This window comes from Dendrobates tinctorius, unplaced genomic scaffold (genome assembly GCF_039654945.1).
Source record: "Dendrobates tinctorius isolate UK_male_01 unplaced genomic scaffold, ASM3965494v1 ptg000007l, whole genome shotgun sequence".
Taxonomy (NCBI): Eukaryota; Metazoa; Chordata; class Amphibia; order Anura; family Dendrobatidae; genus Dendrobates; species Dendrobates tinctorius.
In genome coordinates, this window is record NW_027361675.1 from 53,329,971 (window position 1) to 53,348,798 (window position 18,828).

At 41.8% G+C, this 18,828-nt stretch overlaps 1 protein-coding gene across 9 annotated transcripts in view; it reads right to left on the reverse strand.

The window, feature by feature from the left end:
• Window positions 1-18,828, reverse strand: part of GTF2IRD1 (GTF2I repeat domain containing 1) — a 190,039-nt gene that overhangs the window by 15,695 nt on the left and 155,516 nt on the right. For 6 of the 9 annotated variants that reach the window (XM_073574760.1, XM_073574753.1, XM_073574772.1 and 3 more), the window contains 5 exons: window positions 17,859-17,948; window positions 14,772-14,837; window positions 11,602-11,667; window positions 11,208-11,391; window positions 1,272-1,330 (listed from right to left, as the gene is read on the reverse strand). In XM_073574760.1, coding sequence (XP_073430861.1) covers window positions 1,272-1,330; window positions 11,208-11,391; window positions 11,602-11,667; window positions 14,772-14,837; window positions 17,859-17,948 — 465 coding nt within the window. The remainder of the gene's footprint in view (window positions 1-1,271; window positions 1,331-11,207; window positions 11,392-11,601; window positions 11,668-14,771; window positions 14,838-17,858; window positions 17,949-18,828) is intronic. The other 3 variants (XM_073574777.1, XM_073574765.1, XM_073574763.1) reach the window with 3 other exon arrangements.

Consider the following 18,828-nt stretch of genomic DNA (forward strand, 5'->3'; position numbering starts at 1 on the left):
TGATACTCTTTTATAGAGCACTCACACCTGTTACATAATCACGTGCACAAACTAAGGTAACCAGAGTGCAATGACCCTAATGGCCACCAGGGGGAAAACTACATGAAATAACCACAGTGCAATGACCCTAATGGCCACCAGGGGCAAAACCACCTTTGGCACACAGCCAAGGGAAAAAAAAAAGGTTACTTTGTGCATTTAATCTGTCAGATCCGACCTGGGTCGTGACAGGAATCATGACAATCTTTCTCACCAACTCCTGAAAATGATTATACGAAATTTACCACAAAAATCTCAAATTGTATATGGCCTCCTTCACACGTCCGTGTTCCCAGTGTGGAATCCATTGTTTTCACAGATCCCTCACGTACCCATTATATTCTATGGTGCCATGCTCATGTCTGTTTTTACAAGGAATGTGTGTCTGTGCAAAACACAGAGATATGTCCATTTTTTTCTGGTAGCACAGATGGCAAGGGCCAATCCAAGTCTATGGGTTCGTGAAAGCCACGTATAGCACATGGACATCCTGTCCGTATTTAACATTGCAAGAGAAGCTTTGTAATTAGTGATGAGCGAACGTGCTTGGATAACATCTTATCTAAGCATACTCGGGTGTTATCCGTGCATCTGCGTGTGCTCGTATATTATGTTCAAGTCTGTTCAGCTGGAAGATTTGCGGCTGTTAGACAGCCTCAGCACAAGCAGGCAATCAGCACATGTGTTGTGTCTGTCTAACAGCCACAGGGACTCTTAACATAACATACGAGTACGCCCAGAAACGTGAGCATGCTCACATATGACGTTATACAAGCACGTTCGCTCATCACTATCTATAATGTATGTCTTTCTTTAGCCATACAGGAAAAATACTGATGACACACCAATTGTAAAAAAGGACACACGGATGACACCTTGATGGAAAAAGGAACAAACAGATGACACACTGATGGTAAAAAAGGACATACAGATGACACTGGTACCGTTTTTTCATGTACATGTTTTATACTGATGTGTGAAGGCTACCTAGAGGATGGCAAACCCAGGTCCAACAAAATGGCATCAAACAAATTCACAATTTCTGACGAGGAATACATTTAAGAAGGTATTTTCTACATAATAACTGGATTACACAAACCTTGGGCTATTAAAATGACACATTTTTCTTGAATACATTTTGTACATTAAACTAATAATTTAGCATAAGTAATAAGTACGTAAAAAATCAATTTTTAAAACAATAAGTATCAATGCTATGTAATTAACCGTACCTATAGGACCAGTAGTATCATCCATAGTCTCCTTAATCCTTTCTGTAATCAATTCTGGCCTGCAAAATAAAAAGATGATATTGGCTAGTTTCAGTTTAAAGTTGTGGTAAAATGCAGTTACACAGGTAAGCAGATGTAGCAGAACAGAATTTATCAAAACAGCAAAATAGATTTGGCATTATTAGTGGTGTGACATTGGATTGCAGATAATCCTATTGTTAACTATGTCAAAAGATAAAATGGGTTGCTCCATTAGGACAAATGCCTTTCATATGCCTTTTCAGGGCTGCTTCTGCCATGGAATTTTACAGCCCCCTTACAAGCAGGGCCGAACTGGCTATTGCCAACAGATGGGCTGGTCTGGCCATAGGCGGCTTTGGCCTGCAACACTGTAGCAGCTGTGGTGGAGCACCGAGCCACTGGCTCCGTTTGCCATCACTAAAGCCCCCGTCACACTAAGCGACGCATCAGCGATCCCGACAACGATATGACCTGGTCAGGATCGCTGGTGTGTCGCTACATGATCGCTGGTGAGCTGTCAAACAGGCAGATCTCACCAGCGATCAGGACCAGCGACGACGCGGGTAACAAGTGTGCGCGTCGCTTAGTTACTCGCTGTGTACCCTGGATACCAGCGTGCTCGCGCTGGTATCCAGGGTACACAGCGGATATCTAAGCGACGCGCACGCTTAGTTACCCGCTGTTTACCTTGGATACCAGCTCACAGCGTCTGCTTACAGCTCTGGGAGCTCGCTGATCGATGGCCTCCTGCTGCCACACGCAGCGATGCGTGCTGGCCAGCGGGAGACCAACGATCAAAAAATGGCCCAGGACATTTCTGCATGATCAGCGATAGCCGGTGGGGGGCCGGTCGCTGATACGTGTCACACACAGCGAGATCGCTGGCGAGATCGCTGTTGTGTCACAAAACTTGTGACGCAGCAGCGATCTCGCTAGCGATCTCGCTTATTGTGATGGGGGCTTTACTCAGGCAGGAAGCTGGCACCACACAAGGGACGTCGGGCAGGGTAATGACATCACTGCATCGCGCTGTGCCGACCAACTGCGAGACAAGAAGGATGAAAAGACAGAGGCTGCAGTGGACGAGAACCAGGATTAGGGGAATATACAGTAAGTTTTTTTATTTTTGTTGACTGGCAAAAGTAATATGTATAAGGGGCTTTAGTCACCATCATACTTAGTTTTGGGGAAATGTACTATGAGGGCATCATACATTCTATGGTGGAATGTACTGTAGAGTCATCATACTATGTAAAGAGAAAGGCATTATACTGTGTAGAAAGGGCTGTGGGGCATCATACTGTATATAGGGGACTATGGAGCATCACACTGAGTTATCCTATTGTGTATAGGAGGGTATGGGCCATCAAACTGTATTGGTCACCATCTTACTGTGTGTGGGGGACTGTGGTGCCATCATCCTGTGCTAAGGAACTTTGGGGCCATCATATTGAGCATAAGGGACTATGCTCACTGTCATACTGTGTGTGGGGGCTAAGGTGGCCATCATACTGTGTATAATATAGGGGGGGCTGTGGTGGGACTCATACTGTGTATGGGATCAGCATATTGTGTATGGGTACATCATATTGTGTATCTGTGGCTGAAGAAGAGAGGCACGGTATAGACAGGACACATTAAAAAGAAGTGGTAGTGTAGAAATGGGTCAGTATAGAAACGGGGACACACTGAAAATGGGGACAGACTGGAGGGGCCAGCACGAGGGACAATGTGAAGGAAGGGACAGCATGGGGAAACAAGAGGATACAGCAAGAAGAAGGGAAAGTGTGGCTGCAGTTCATAAGAAGGGGGTCGGTGTGAAGGTTATATACTTGCTTGCAAATATAATTTCTCTGGTTAGCCAATAAAGTTATCACTGCTTGAATACTTCTCTCAAATTTTTTTTTTTTGGGGGGACATAAGTATTTACATCTATTTTTCTGGCTAACAAGATGATGGTGTTTTATCAGTTTATAAGGGCGGATAGTATAGAGGTTATCTTTCATAAGAGTGGATGGAGTGGAGGCCATAGTTAAGAAGGGCAGAACTGTTGAGGTTAAAATTTATAAGGGTGGATTGCCTGGCAGTCATAGATCATAACAGGTGATGGTTTGTTAAAGTTCATAAAGGCAAACTGTGTGGAGGTTATACTGTAGTTCATAAGAGTGGGCCATATTGAAACTAGCGTGGAGACTATAATTCATAAGGGTAGATTATGTGGAATCTATAGTTCATGAGGGCGAATAATGTAGAGACTACTGTTCATAAGGGTGGATGGTGTGGAGAATATATTTCATAAGGGGTGATGGTGTCTTATAGTTCATAAAGGTGGACAGTGTAGAAGTAATATTCTATAGGAGAGTATAGTGTGAAGTCTATGTACCGTAAGAGAGTCATATATTGTGCGTGGAGCACAGTGAGATGCAAACACTATTTAAGGGCTCAGAATAGGGCAGATATTTTATACAGAAGTATTATAATGACACAGTTATCTTTAACCCCTTAGTGACGGAGCCAATTTTTTAAATTCTGACCAATGTCATTTTATGTGGTGATAACTCTGGAACGCTTCAACAAATCTTATTGATTTTGAGACTGTTTTTTCGTGGCACATTATAATTTATGATAATGGTAAATTTAGGTTGATAATTTTTTTGTTTTTTTATATAACGTTTCAGAAATTTGACAAAAATGTAAAAAAATTGCAATTTTCAAAAGTTGAATACTTATCCCTTTAATCCAGATAGTCATACCACACAAAAACATTAATAAATAACATTTCCCACATGCCTGCTTTACATCAGCACCATTTTTAAAATGCTATTATATTTTGTTAGCCTTTTAGGAGGTTTAAAAATGTAGCAGCAATTTTTCATTTTTTCAAGGAAATTTACACAATTTATTTTTTTGAGGGACCTATCCAGGTTTGAAGTGACTTTGGGGGTCCTATATATTGGGAGGCCCCAAATGTGATACCATTTTAAAAACAGCACCCCTCGACATATTGAAAACTGCTGTCAAATAGTTTATTAACCCTTCAGGTGATTTTCAGGAATTAATGCAAAGTGGTATAGCAGGAATGAAAATGTGTTTGTTTATCACCTAAATGTCGCTGACTTCTGAACTGACCGCTATAGCTGGGAGACTCTAAAGCCTCTATTTAGCCATGAACTGCTATGGTAAACATCAGGACCTCACAATCATGATCCCGGTGTGTCAATTAGATTAAAACGGAAGCTCCCACAATCTATTAACCATTTATTAGCTGTAGTTACTTTTGACAGCAGCAACTAAGGGGTTAAACAGATCTGGATGGTGCCAAAACTAATCATTTGTGATACAGCAACTTGTCAGCTATAGTGTACAGCCAACAGCTGCTGGATTGTCACCTGTATGGGGATGATATTCTATTATATCTCAGGTCAGTAAAAAGACGTATTGGCTGTCATTAAGGGTTAAGGCCGCGCATTTTGGGATGTGCTGCAGAAGACCGGAGAAGAGGGAAGTTTACAGAGACGAGATGTAGTATCAAAAGTCATCATGGCGCCTGGACCAGATGGTGACAAAAGGGATGAGAACAACTCCAAATAGAGTAGATGTCACCTATAAGGTACCTGGGTGTAAATATTTATTTGTGATACTGCCTGCATTTAATTAGTAGTGTGGTTCATGTATGGTCTGCTGTCAGGGTCTAGCTGGAAATTTTTGTTTTTTGCTTTCGGGGCAAGCCCAAAGCACTATCCCATGAGTGGTGCAGCACATCTATAGATTTGGGTTTCCTGTAGCACTCTATTAGAAATTAATCATAAATAGTTTACTTATTGTAAGTGCTGTACAAATTCAATACAATTATGTAGCTATTAACAATAAGCAAAAAATTTGCACTTGTTCGAATTTTGTAATGGAAATAAGTTGAAATTTGAGTCACCCACCCGTAATAATCACATACCTCCCACAGGAAGCATGAACTGATGTCATGCTGCATGGGTGCATCTTAACGATTGTGATATGGCCTCAGATTTACTTCTCTAAGTCCCCTCTATATACAATTGCACTCGGCAGTAGATCACTCCTCAGACCCTCTAACTACAGCTCCAGCCTGCAGTTCATTGCTCCTCAGAGCCCCATCACTACTCAACCCCTATATACACTGCCTCCATCTGCAGTGCATCACTACTCAGCCTCTCTATACCCAGCCCTATCTGTAGCAAAATACTCCTCAGCCCTTGTATACAGGCTCCATCTGCAGTACATAGCATCGTTTTTATATAGTCTCCATCTACAGTACATCATTCTTTAGCCCAAGTATACAGCCGCCATCTTCAGTACATCGCTCCTCAGCCCCTGTATGCAGCAACCATCTGCAGTACATCACTCCTCAGCCCCTGTATACAGCCTCCATCTGCAGTACATCACTCCTCAGCCCCTGTATACAGCCTCCATCTGCAGTACATTCATCATCAGCACCTGTACACAGCCTCCATCGGCTGTACATTAATCATTGGCCTCTGTATACAGCCTCTATCTGCAGTACATCACTCCTCAACCCCTGTATGCAGCCTTCATCTGCAGTACATCACTCTTCTGCCCAATATACTCTATGCAGTCTCCATATGCATTACTTTGCATCTCTCAATCCCACACTTCTCTCTGGTGATAAGGAAGAGACATGTCTTCGGACACGTGCGCGTTCTGATTCATGCAAACGTATTTCCCATCCTGATGTGGCTACAAATTTAGAGCACTGCAGAGGCACGTGTGTTATGAATGGGTCACCGAGGAGGAGAGCGCAATAGGCTATGCCAACAGAACACCAGAGAGGTTGGTCGCTCAGCAGATTGCAGACCCCTGATCTTATCAACACAACTAGCAGTAGCCGTGGAGCGTTCCTACATTGCCCTAGACGCCTCGTCACAGCCGGAGGACTAACTAAGCCTAAAGACAGAAAGGTGAAATCTAAACTGCCCCAAAGCAGATCCCCAAAGGAATAGACAGCCCCCAAACATATATTGTCGGTGAGACAAGATGAAGCACAAACAGACAGAAAATAGACGGAGCAAATGATGGGGCCCACACTGACTAAATAGGACAGGACAGAAAAGGCACTGTCTGCAATCACACAAAAACCATAATAATTCCAACAAGACTGAAGTACAAAAATACTGAGGTTTGAACAACCTCACTACCACTATATCAGCACTCAGGTGTGAACTGGCGGCTAGCAACAGGCTAATACAGCAGGGGACTGAGCAAACAAACACAAGATGCAAAAATACAGGGCAGGAGCCAGCAGCCCCAGAGGGAGCAAGCTGACCACTGATAGCAAGGCAAAAACAGATGCAAAGGGTTTAGCAAATGACACTTAGCTGAAAAAATGCAGGATCAGGCAGCAGACAGAAATCCTCAGTAAGCAAAGAAAGGAGTATCACCGGCAGTCACTGAGAGAAGTCTGCTCGCTTATGTAGTCCCAGTCACTACCACCACTCCTCCAATTATCTTCTGCAGCTGTTGGGTTAACATCATGTTGACCAGCACCACTACCAGCTGTATCCACCAGAGGGAGCATTGCCTCAAAAGTCAGATCAAGAGAGCTCACAACACACGTGACAGCCAGGCAGTCATAAGAAACTGCTATCCTAGTAGCTTTGGAGGGAAGCCAGGCCAGCAGGTGCCTCACTAACGCTATACCTTGCTTTAAGTAAACTGAGGTGGAATCGCAATCCGTAAGATGCCGTTGTGATGTGATGGTTGTCATCCCCTGAAGAAGAAGTTTTATACTTTGAAACGCGTTGGGAATTAAACAGTTAAATTTTACATGCAGCGTTGATTTGAACTTTGTCCAGTAGCGCACAGTAAGTCCGAAAAAGTTTTTTTTATCCATAAGGATTCATATTGGCGGTCACAGAGTGGACCTCCGGACGTGCAGCAGACTGACATTTGGTTCCCATGCCTTTATTTCTCCTAAATCAGGTGAGTGGATTTCTTACATTTATTTGATTCACCACCCGGATAAGACCCTATTGCGCCCTCTTTTTTCCTTAGCTTTTACAATATCAAATGCAAGATACAACATGGCTGAGTCACTCCGCAGCCAGTGAGCCTTAAACAATCACTAGGGGATCAGCCCGGGGGGGCATCTTCACTTCGGACCTCCGAGCCAGCGCTGTCTACAGTTTTATGATGGCTGGAGACAACAACTGGCAGCATCAGTTTATCACTGTTAAGGACATACTGGGAGCTGTAGTTTCATGTGATGCCAATGTAAATTGTGGGGGCTGACCTGACATTGCAATTGATTGATATATACAGATAATAGTTCTGGTGATGCATTTTTATACTGATGGTTGTTCTTGTGCTGTTTTCATGTACTGATAATGGTCTTGGTGACATTTTCATGTACTGATGGTAGTTCTGGTGATGTATTCAAGTATTAATGATGGTATTTGTGCTGTATTCCTTCATAGGAGACAGTGATTTGTTCTATTTACTGCAATAGTATACTGTAGTATTACAGTATAAGTATATAATATCAGCAATTAGAGGATCGCAGGTTAAAGTTCCCTAAGGGACTAAACAGTAATAAATTAATAATGTAAAAGGAAAACCTCAAAAACAATGATGAAATTGTAATTGTTCACTGACTGTTTAAAATGCACTGTGGGAGGGCACCATTTAATTTTTTTCCTCAGGCAGCAGAAAAGATAGAATCAGCATGCCTATTGGGGTATATTGGCAATAAAGAACAGGTGTCCTTTTCCAGAGATTTGCAGCAAATAATTTTGTTTACTTTGGAGGACTCAGTGTGAAATATATTTACACTAGATGATGGCCTGATTCTAACGCATCGGGTATTCTAGAATATGGCCAGAGGGAGACTGACGTTCAAAAGATGGTCCAGGATGATCCACCATGATCAGCGATCTCACAGCGGGGGCCTGGTCGCTGCTGCAAGTCACACTGAGGCTAAGTACCCACGTTGCAGAAATGCTGCGGAAATTTTCCCAGCAATTCCACAACTCCAGCCACGGGAAAAACGCATGCGAATTCACATGCGTTTTCCCACGGAAAACATGCGGTTTTCACGCAATTTTCGCGTGCGGAATTCAAGCGCATTCCAAGCGATTTAAAGCATCGCTTGGAATTTGATTGACAGGTTGGTCACACTTGTCAAGCATAGTGTTTGACAATTGTGATCAACTTTTTACTATTGATGCTGCCTATGCAGCATCAATAGTAAAAGATAGAATGTAAAAAATAATAAAAATAAATTAAAAAACAGGTTATTCTCACCTTCCGACGGCCCCTGATCTCCTCTCCACGCTCCCGGCATCTTCCGGTCCCAGTAATGCTTAGCGCGAAGGACCGGAGATGACGTCACTCTCGCGAGACGTCATCAGCGGTCTTTCGCGCAAAGCGTTACTGGGACCGGAAAATGCCGGGCGCATGGTGAGAGGAGGGAAAGAGTCCGGGGGCCATCGGAAGGTGAGTATATCACTATTTTTTATTTTAATTCTATTTTTTACAGGTTTATGGTACCCAGGGCCTGGAGGAGAGTCTCCTTCTCCTCCGGCCCCTGGGTACAATCCGCACATTGAGCGCTGCGCCGGTCTTCTCCCGGCTGCGTCGCCGCTAACCTCCGTGCGGCAGTAGATAACCCGCGGCAACCGTCGGGAGATCAGCGGCTAGCGCCGTAGATCTCCCGAAGGTAGTGGTGGCGTGCGTCATTCGAATTCCACGCTAATTCGTGGCCGGACTGCGCCTGTCGCTGAATGGTCGTGGCCGGGCGTGACCAATCAGCGACGCGGGATTTCCGTTACAAACAGACAGACAGAATTAGACGATTATATAGTAGATGGTCACTGCCGGGGAAATGTGTGACCATCACAACTTCTTCTATGGATATCTGTAGACCTAGGTGGCCTTGGCTGCCAAACTCGCAGCGATTTGCTTATTGCCAGCTTGTCTTCATTTTTTAAAGAGGTTCAGCTATGCTACATGTGTATGTTTATTGCAGATACAAATCTCAAGTTTTCTCATCTGTCTCATCTGACTGTTATAACAATTGAGGATTGCTAAATATGATGATATCATACTCTAGTAAGAGTGCATAAATAAGCATGATTTCTGTAAATAGAGGGGAAGAAGTGGAATAGGACCTGTGAAAAATATTTCAAAGTCATCACTGTGTTCATAATATGTAAGAAGTTGTTGGATATACAGTGTGTACGGAAAGTATTCAGACCCCTTTAAATTTATCACTCTCTGTTTCATTGCAGCCATTTGGTAAATTCAAAAAAAGTACATACTTTTTTCCTCATTAATGTGCACTCTGCACCCCATCTTGACTGAAAAAAAAACAGAAATGTAAAAATTGTTGCAAATTTTTTTAAAAAAACCTGAAATATCACATGGTCATAAGTATTCAGACCCTTGGATCAGACACTCATATTTAAGTCACATGCTGTCTATTTCCTTGTGATCCTCCTTGAGATGGTTCTACTCCTTCATTGGAGTCCAGCTGTGTTTAATTAAACTATTAGGATTTATTTATATTTATAAAGGTACACACCTGTCTATATAAGACCTCACAGCTCACAGTGCATATCAGACCAAATGAGAATCATGTGGTCAAAGGAACTGGCCAAGAAGCTCAGAGACAGTATTGTGGCAAGGCACAAATCTGGCCAATGTTACAAAAGAATTTCTGCAGTACTCAAGGTTCCTAAGAGCATAGTGGCCTTCATAATCCTTAAATGGAAGAAGTTTGGGACCACCAGAAGTCTTCCTAGACCTGGCCGTCCAGCCAAACTGAGCAATCATGGGAGAAGAGCCTCGGTGAGAGAGGTAAAGAAGATACCCAAGATCACTGTGGCTGAGCTCCACAGATGCAGTAGGGAGATGGGAGAAAGTTCCAAAAAGTCAACTATCACTGCAGCCCTCCACCAGTCGGGCCTTTATGGCAGAGTGGTCTGATGGAAGCCTCTCCTCGGTGCAAGACATATGAAAACCCGCATAGTTTGCTAAAAAACACATGAAGGATTCCCAGACTATGAGAGATAAGATTCTCTGGTCTGATGAGACGAAGATAGAACTTTTTGGTGATAAATCTAAGGGGTATGTGTGGAGAAAACCAGGCACTGCTCATCACCTGCCCAATACAATCCTAACAGTGAAGCATGGAGGTGGCAGCATCATTCCATGAGCGTGTTTTTCAGCTGCAGGGACAGGACAACTGGTTGCAATTGAAGGAAAGATGAATGTGGCCAAGTACACAGATATCCTGGATGAAATCTTCTTCCAGAGTGCTCTGGACCTCAGACTTGGCCGAAGGTTCACCTTCCAACAAGACAATGACCCTAAGCACACAGCTAAAATAACAAAGGAGTGGCTTCAGAACAACTCTGTGACCATTATTGACCGGCCTAGCCAGAGCCCTGACCTAAATCCAATTGAGCATCTCTGGAGAGACCAGAAAATGCCTCTCCACCAACGTTCACCAACCAACCTGACGGAACTGGAGAGGATCTGCAAGGACGAATGGCAGAGGAGCAGAGGATACCCAAATCCAGGTGTAAAAAATTTGTTGCATCATTCCCAAGAAGACTCATGTCTGTACTAGATCAAAAGGGTGTTTCTACTCAACACTGAGCAAGGGTCTGAATACTTATGACCATGTGATATTTCAGTTTTTCTTTTTTAATAAATTTGCAAAAATTTCTACATTTCTGTTTTTTTTTCAGTCAAGATGGGGTGCAGAGTATATATTAATGAGAAAAAAATGAACTTTTTTGAATTTACGAAATGGCTGCAATGAAACAAAGAGTGACAAATTTAAAGGGGTGTGAATACTTTCCGTACCCACTGTATGATGTATAGTTAGGACACAAATGAAGACAGACTCAATTTCAGGATTACCTTTTTATCACAAACTGAATTGCATCGCTGTTTTCCAATAATTTTCTAAGCTTTGTAATTCCAAAACAATTAGGTCTCCGAAATGAGATTCCATCAGGCAGGCCCACAACATACAGATCTTCTGGGTACATCAAAAATTTTGCATATGGCACTTTAACAGGGTGTGTAGCACCAATTGCTTTTGCTGTTCAAAAATAAATAAATGTTAATTTATGAGTGTATGTGAAAACAAAAAAATGGAAAGAAAACAATAAGATAAAATTTGATAATTATGCAAAGAATAAAGTCACGCAGGAATGAACTAAGAAGCATCTAGGGTCCAAAAGTGTAGGAAACGTGTCTTGCAAAGATGTCAAAGGTAGACAGTACTGTAGAAATGGGAATTATTACTTACCATATTTTTTATTAAACATATTTTCAACTCGTTTTCTTAGTTGTCGAATAATATCTCCAATGCCTTCTTGATGCATAAAACAAAAGTATTACAATTTTATTCATTACTTCATCTTGATTACTAAAAGTGGAGCATGCAACAACAGTAACCAAAGTATACCTTAGAGAAAAGTATTAATAAACAGCAAATATATATATATATAGACTGAAAAAACTATCATATATACTATATACTATATATATTCTTCAGAAACAACCCGTCTGATCACCCTGTGCTCCTAAGGGCAGATCATTTTGGGGAAAGCCGCAATCTTTCAGGAATTTCGACCTCTGCAGGAAATGGTCATTTACTGTACTACAATGATGACTCGAATCCTCCAGAAAGGGAACTGCTTCAACAGAGTACATCTCCAGTTTGGCTCACAGAGTGGAATCCCCAATGGACGAGCCTCCTTCATGATGTTCATATGCCATAACTGGGGGCCCACAGATATGGAGTGTCTTCATCAGACAACTTTAAGCCATATGGACTTGGAGTGTTTCCATCAGACAACTTTAGGCCATATGGACATGGAGTGTCTTCATCAGACAACTTTAGGGCATATGCACATAGTGTGTCTTCATCAGACAACTTTAAGGCATATAGACATAGAGTGTCTTTATAAGACAACTTTAGGGCATATGGACATGGAAGGTCTTCATGAGACAACTTTAGGGCATATGGACATGGAGTGTCTTCATCAGACATCTTTAGGGCATATGGACATGGAGTGTCTTTATCAGACAACTTTAGGGCACATGGAGTGTCTTCATCAGACAAATTTAGGGCATATGGACATGGAGTATCTTTATCAGACAACTTTAGAGCACATGGAGTGTCTTCATCAGTCAACTTTAGAGCAGATGGAGTGTCTTCATCAAACAACTTCAGGGCATATGGACATGGAGTGTCTTCATCAAACAACTTCAGGGCATATGGACATGGAGTGTCTTCATCAAACAACTTCAGGGCATATGGACATGGAGTGTCTTCATCAAACAACTTCAGGGCATATGGACATGGAGTGTCTTCATCAGACAACTACCCTACATCAGATATCTACCTGATCTTAAGGTCATCGAACAGCACATTTGGCAATAATATAAACCAACGTAAAACATGAACACCATTCTTCTATTTTCCATTAATAAAGGAAAAAGCAGTTGTTTGCCAAATTGATAGACAGTGTAATGAAGTCAGCCATAAGAATTGTTGGGTGGCTAGCTTTACATTCTGTTTACATGTAGTAATTATTATGATCTAATATATAAAGCTCAAAGTGTGTATGTATGTATGTGTGTATGTCCGGGTTAGGCATCCGCACCGTCACAGCTACAGCCACAAAATTTGGCATAGTCACATGTCTGGACCCCGAGAGCGTCCTAAGCTATGTTGTGAGGCGAAATTTTAATCCCGTGTGTTCCAATTCACCAAAGAATTTTGCCCCTGTCTACATAATGGGGAAAAAGTGTGCGCGTCAAGCCCCGCCCCTCATTATGATGTCATAATGCTCCTATCTACATTATGGGTAAACAGTGTGTGCGCATCAAGCCCCGCCCCTCATTATGTCACAATGGTTGCCATGGCAATGCTGATGTCATCAAGCCCCGCCGCTCAATATGATGTCATAGTGGTTGACTATGGGATGGAGGATGTGTGATGGGTATATGGGCACTGGACTGTGGGATGGAGGATAAGTATGACGGATATATGGGCACGGGCCTATGGGATGGTGGATATGTATGACGGGTATATGGGCACGGGACTATGGGATGGAGGATGTGTGATGGGTATATGGGCACTGGACTATGGGATGGAGGATATGTATGACGGGTATATGGGCACGGGCCTATGGGATGGTGGATATGTATGACGGGTATATGGGCACGGGACTATGGGATGGAGGATGTGTGATGGGTATATGGGCACGGGACTATGGGATGGAGGATGTGTGATGGGTATATGGGCACTGGACTATGGGATGGAGGATATGTATGACGGGTATATGGGCACGGGACTATGGGATGGCGGATATGTATGATGGGTATATGGGCACGGAACTATGGGATGGAGGATATGTATGATGGGTATATGGGCATGGGACTATGAGATGAAGGATGTGTGATGGGTATATGGGCAATCAACTATGGGATGGCGAATATGTATGATGGGTATATGGGCATGGGACTATGGGATGGAGAGTATGTATGATGGGTATATGGGCATTGGACTATGGGATGGAGGATATGTATGATGGGTATATGGGCACGGGCCTATGGGATGGTGGATATGTATGATCGGTATATGGGCACGGGACTATGGGATGGAGGATAATTATAATTTGTTATAACTAACCACAGTTAGCTACTATGCCCGGGCAGCGCCGGGCTCTTCAGCTAGTATTGAATAAATCTATAAAGAAAACCGCCCAATGGAAATGCATGTAACAATCAATAATAAACATGTAGTATGGTTTATCATTTATGAAAATTGATTGTCCCTGTTTAAATATAACCATTTCCATTTATTGAAATGTAAATTGTAAATTCTTGCTCTCTGACTTGCCGAATGACTAAATCAATGAAATATGCAAACCAAATTACTAGTTACATTTATTTAAAAGCTGTAACTGGATGGGGAGTCAACTATGATTAAAAGAAAATTGTAAAGTGTACGTAGAATTTGAGGCAGCCTCTGTTCTCACAAGAAATGTAGCAATGTTTGAAGAACAGTTTTGATGAAAACTCGACAGGTCTGGAGAGCTTGTGTCAAATCTTATTGTTAAAAGCACATAAAAGAATACTACATCAGTATTCTTTTAAAACAAAATATTTGTTATTGTAGAATAAGGAATTCAAAAGTGGACTGGTGGAAGGGAGTCAAGTAGTGCTAATGGTCCATGGCTTAGGGGGTGCAAAATACTTGCCTTGCCCTGGGCGATGGCAACCAACTCCACGCCACTGAATGAAGCATGTCCATTTACATAGTGTGTGTTTCAGACCAGCAATAACATCCACAGATGTAATTCAGAAGGAGCATGTAATAAATGCTTCTGCATACAGAGATTGGTCTGGTGACATATTTGTTCTAACATTAGTTGAGTCAAAAAGTTCAAAATAGACAATAGTTACCATCTACGTGTTTCTCTCCCACTCTGTGAAATCTTGAGCTGTTAGGTATTCCTTTTTCAGAAACTACTAAACAGACAGAAATTATATTGCGTATATTCCTATGATTGGTATACTGTATACATGCAAAGAATGCAGAAATATATATGTACAATAGATTGAAACGTTACATATATTCATATATTATTATTGCTGGCGATAAATGGATTATTCTTATGTTACCAGATCCCAGTATAGATAGATGTGTATGTGACAATCCTCCTATGTATTGTGCTTGTGAACATTATCAAACAACACCACTGATGAGCCTCTAAAGCTTCCATACACATCAGACTGATGATAGATGCACCCGCTGACATCGACAGGTTTAGGAGATATGCCGAACTGGCAAGTCCAATTGTGGACTAGACAGCCGATTGCCTTGTTCTTCCTGAGGAAAGCGCCAGCAGAGACGTCTAATGCCAGTATTGTCTAGAAAAACAGGAGCGCCAGGCCAAATGAGCGCTTTGCGTGTGGGAGAGATGGCCATCAGCTGTATGATCTGCCGAAGCATTGTTTGGCAGACAGCAATCTAACGTGTATGGAGGCCTTAAGGCTATGTGTTAGCTAAACACAGCTAGACAATAAGGCTGATTGATTAAAGATTTTACACCACAAAACTGGAATAAAAGCTATGAAAAGTTACAAATATTTTGCGCAGTTGGAAGTTGCGCAATATTTTCCTGAATTTTGGACTTTTCACGCCAGTTTAAATTAGCTTTGCCAAAATGGAGCTGTGGAGGAGCCAGAGCAGGAAAGGTGTGTGAACACTACAGCCAGTCAAATTCATCAAATGTGGTGGTGTTTTGGTCGACAGAAATGCTACTTCAGTCCCCAAATGGAGCAGCATTTCTGGCAAAGTGGTGTTGAATTTTAATGAATTCAGTGCCTTTTACTCCAGCAAGAATGGCGTAGCAGGAGCATGCACTACACAAGTCTTGGTGAAATGGCCCCTATGTATCAGCATCTTATACTTAGCAAGAAGTGATAAGTATACTCGTTACTCGGGTTTCCCCGAGCATGCTTGGGTGGTGTACGAGTATTTTGGCGTGCTCGGAAATTTAGTTTGTGTCACCACAGCTGCATGATTTGAGGCTGCTAGTCAGGCAAAATACATGTGGGGGTTGCCTGTTTGTTAGGGAATTCCCACATGTATTCAGCCTGTCTAGAAGCCGCAAATCATGCAGCTGAGTTCCAGTTTATGACTTCCTTTACTGTTCTGATACTAGTTACATGTTTTCTCAAATAATTTTAAAAAGCAAGACTATCCTCTCATATTTTAGGTGGCCCATAGAGATACAATAAGTGTCATCTGACTGCTATCTTCTCCACCTCACTGAACGGGTATTCTATTTCTAAGGCTAGGTTCACATTTGCGGTTAAGTCCGCAGCGTATCGTCCGCAGCCGCAAACGCATGCATGCGTTTGCAGTTGCAGACGATAGGGAAGTGATAATTTCCCGGTGAATTTTTTAATTTACACAAGCCAAGCCCAATAGGTGTGTCTTATGTAAATTCTTGCGTACGCTTGCGTTTCCATAGCCAGTAATGCGGGTTTTTTACGCACGTCATCCACATGCGGATGACTGAGGATATTTGACGCCGCAAAAAATGCAACAAGATGCGTTCGGTGCGCCCCGCCGCATACCGCGAAATGACGCAACCGTACGCAGACGCACACAAACGCATGTCCCTGCATACCCCAAGTTAAACATAGGTACGCATGACCTATGCGGACGTATGCGCATCAAACGTAGCGGACTAAACTGCAAATACGAACCTAGACTAAGAAGTAATAGAGATAAACAGCTAGCTGCATAACTGACCCCGCTTATTCTGAGGGGTCATAAAGAGTAGGCTAGGAGAAAAATAACCTTTTTAATACTTGTTTCTCCCAGAGGAAAGACATAAATGAACTGCCAGGTAGGGACCATCGGTTTGTTTGACCAATACAATACGTCTATAAAGGAAATAGTAATACCACACAGACAATGCTTTCTTAAATGGGTTTCATATAGACAGATGTGCCCAACCTTACCCTTCAGAAATACGGTTATTCATGTTATAGTTTTCTACCTGCTTTATTTAAACATATTAAACCAACTTTATCTAGGGAAACTGACAGTCATCTGCTCTTTTCACATACTCTGTGTACAAAAGAAAGGGAGTAAATTCTCCATCTTTAGATATTATACACAACTGACAGACTCTTTATCTTCTTTCCAGACCACGTTCAACTAGCAGGTATCAATGACCTGTCACTGCAGCCCAGTCATCACACTGGACCAGGGTATATAAAAAAACATGGGAAGCAGTTCTATTGATTCAACTATCTCCAAAAGGGTTGTGTTACAATAAAGTTGATCAAGACCATCCTGACAATATACAAGGTCTTAAGCTGGCCATGCACATTAGATGGCTGAATGATGCTTCGGACGATCAGTTGGCTGGCAGCCATGTCAGCCGACACTCCCATACTCAGGAGCACTCGTTCGGTTGTGTGCTCCTGTACGCTATATGAAAAAGACACTGGCTGATATATTGGTCGGTGTCTTATAAATACGATCGGGGGTCCGCAATTGACATCTCTCCTGACCACCAGTCAGCCAGTGCTCCCATACACATTAGACTGTCGGCTGAACTCGTAGATAGCGGCAGATTCAGCTGACATTGGTCTAATATGTATGGGGGCTTTAAATGACAATACTTCACATGGGATGTTGTCTTTGCCTGTTCTTTTAAGGATAAACAGCAAGTGGAACCCTTTTATCAGCTGAAAGGTGAGGGTGACAGGAGCCAGTCTCCTTCTGATCTTATATCAATGACCTATCCTAAGGCTAGGCCAAGGATAGGCTAAGAACAGGCCAGGAGAAACCTTTCAAATTACAAATAATAAATGTAAAACAATGCTACTTATAAAATATTGCATTCTATCCCAGGATCTGTGATTGAATTCAGGAGAGCAATAAAAATTAATAGACCCGTCCTTTACAGATTCTACAAGGCTATTAGTCAGTGTATGTTCACAATGTACATCCATAGTGAAAATTACCTTTTCCTGTGTCTAGCACATAAGTGGAATTTTCTGTATTTATTGGACTCTTCAGACATACAGGCAATTCACTTGAATTAAATGTGTGTTCTATGAAAGCAAGGATTGGGTATTAAAGGATTGCAAAACAAATAGTTACTGAATAGAACTCATAATTCTTAAAAACTGATGGCAATATACAACAATATTCACAGGGAGCATCATTGCATCACTATAATAGATCAAAATAAGGTAAAAGGTTCATAAATAAATATGCAGAATGTACCGTAATCAGCTAAATAAATAATAAGTATATAAGTAATGTAAAATACATTTATTTTAGTTTGATAAACCTGGATGTACATAAATCATAATATATCAACTGTATATATTAGATAATGTATCCCCTACTGTGAATTATTATGCTAATTGTCCATTTAGGTGGGTAGATTTTGGTCCATGAATTAGCGCTTGTACAACAATACATACAGGTGCATCTCACAAAATTAGAATATCATCAAAAAGTTATTTTATATCAGCTCTTCAATACAAAAGTGATCTATTTCAAGTATTTATTTCTGTTACTGTTGATGATGATGGCTTACAGCCAATGAAAACTCAAAAGTCATTATCTCATTAAATTAGAATACTTTATAACACCAGCGTGAAATATGATTTTAAAATCAGAAATGTTGGTCTATCGAAATGTATGTTCAGTAAATGCACTCAATACTTGGTGGGGGCTCCTTTTCTATCAATTACTGCATCAATGCGGAGTGGTATGGATATGATCAGCCTGTGGCATTGCTGAGGTGTTATGGAAGCCCAGGTTGCTTTAATAGCAGCCTTCAGCTCATCTGCATTGTTGGGTCTGGTGTCTCTCATCTTCCTCTTGACAATACCCCATAGATAATCTATGGGGTTAAGGTCAGGAGGGTTTGCTGGCCAATCAAGTACAGTGATACTTTTGTTTTTAAATCAGGTATTAGTA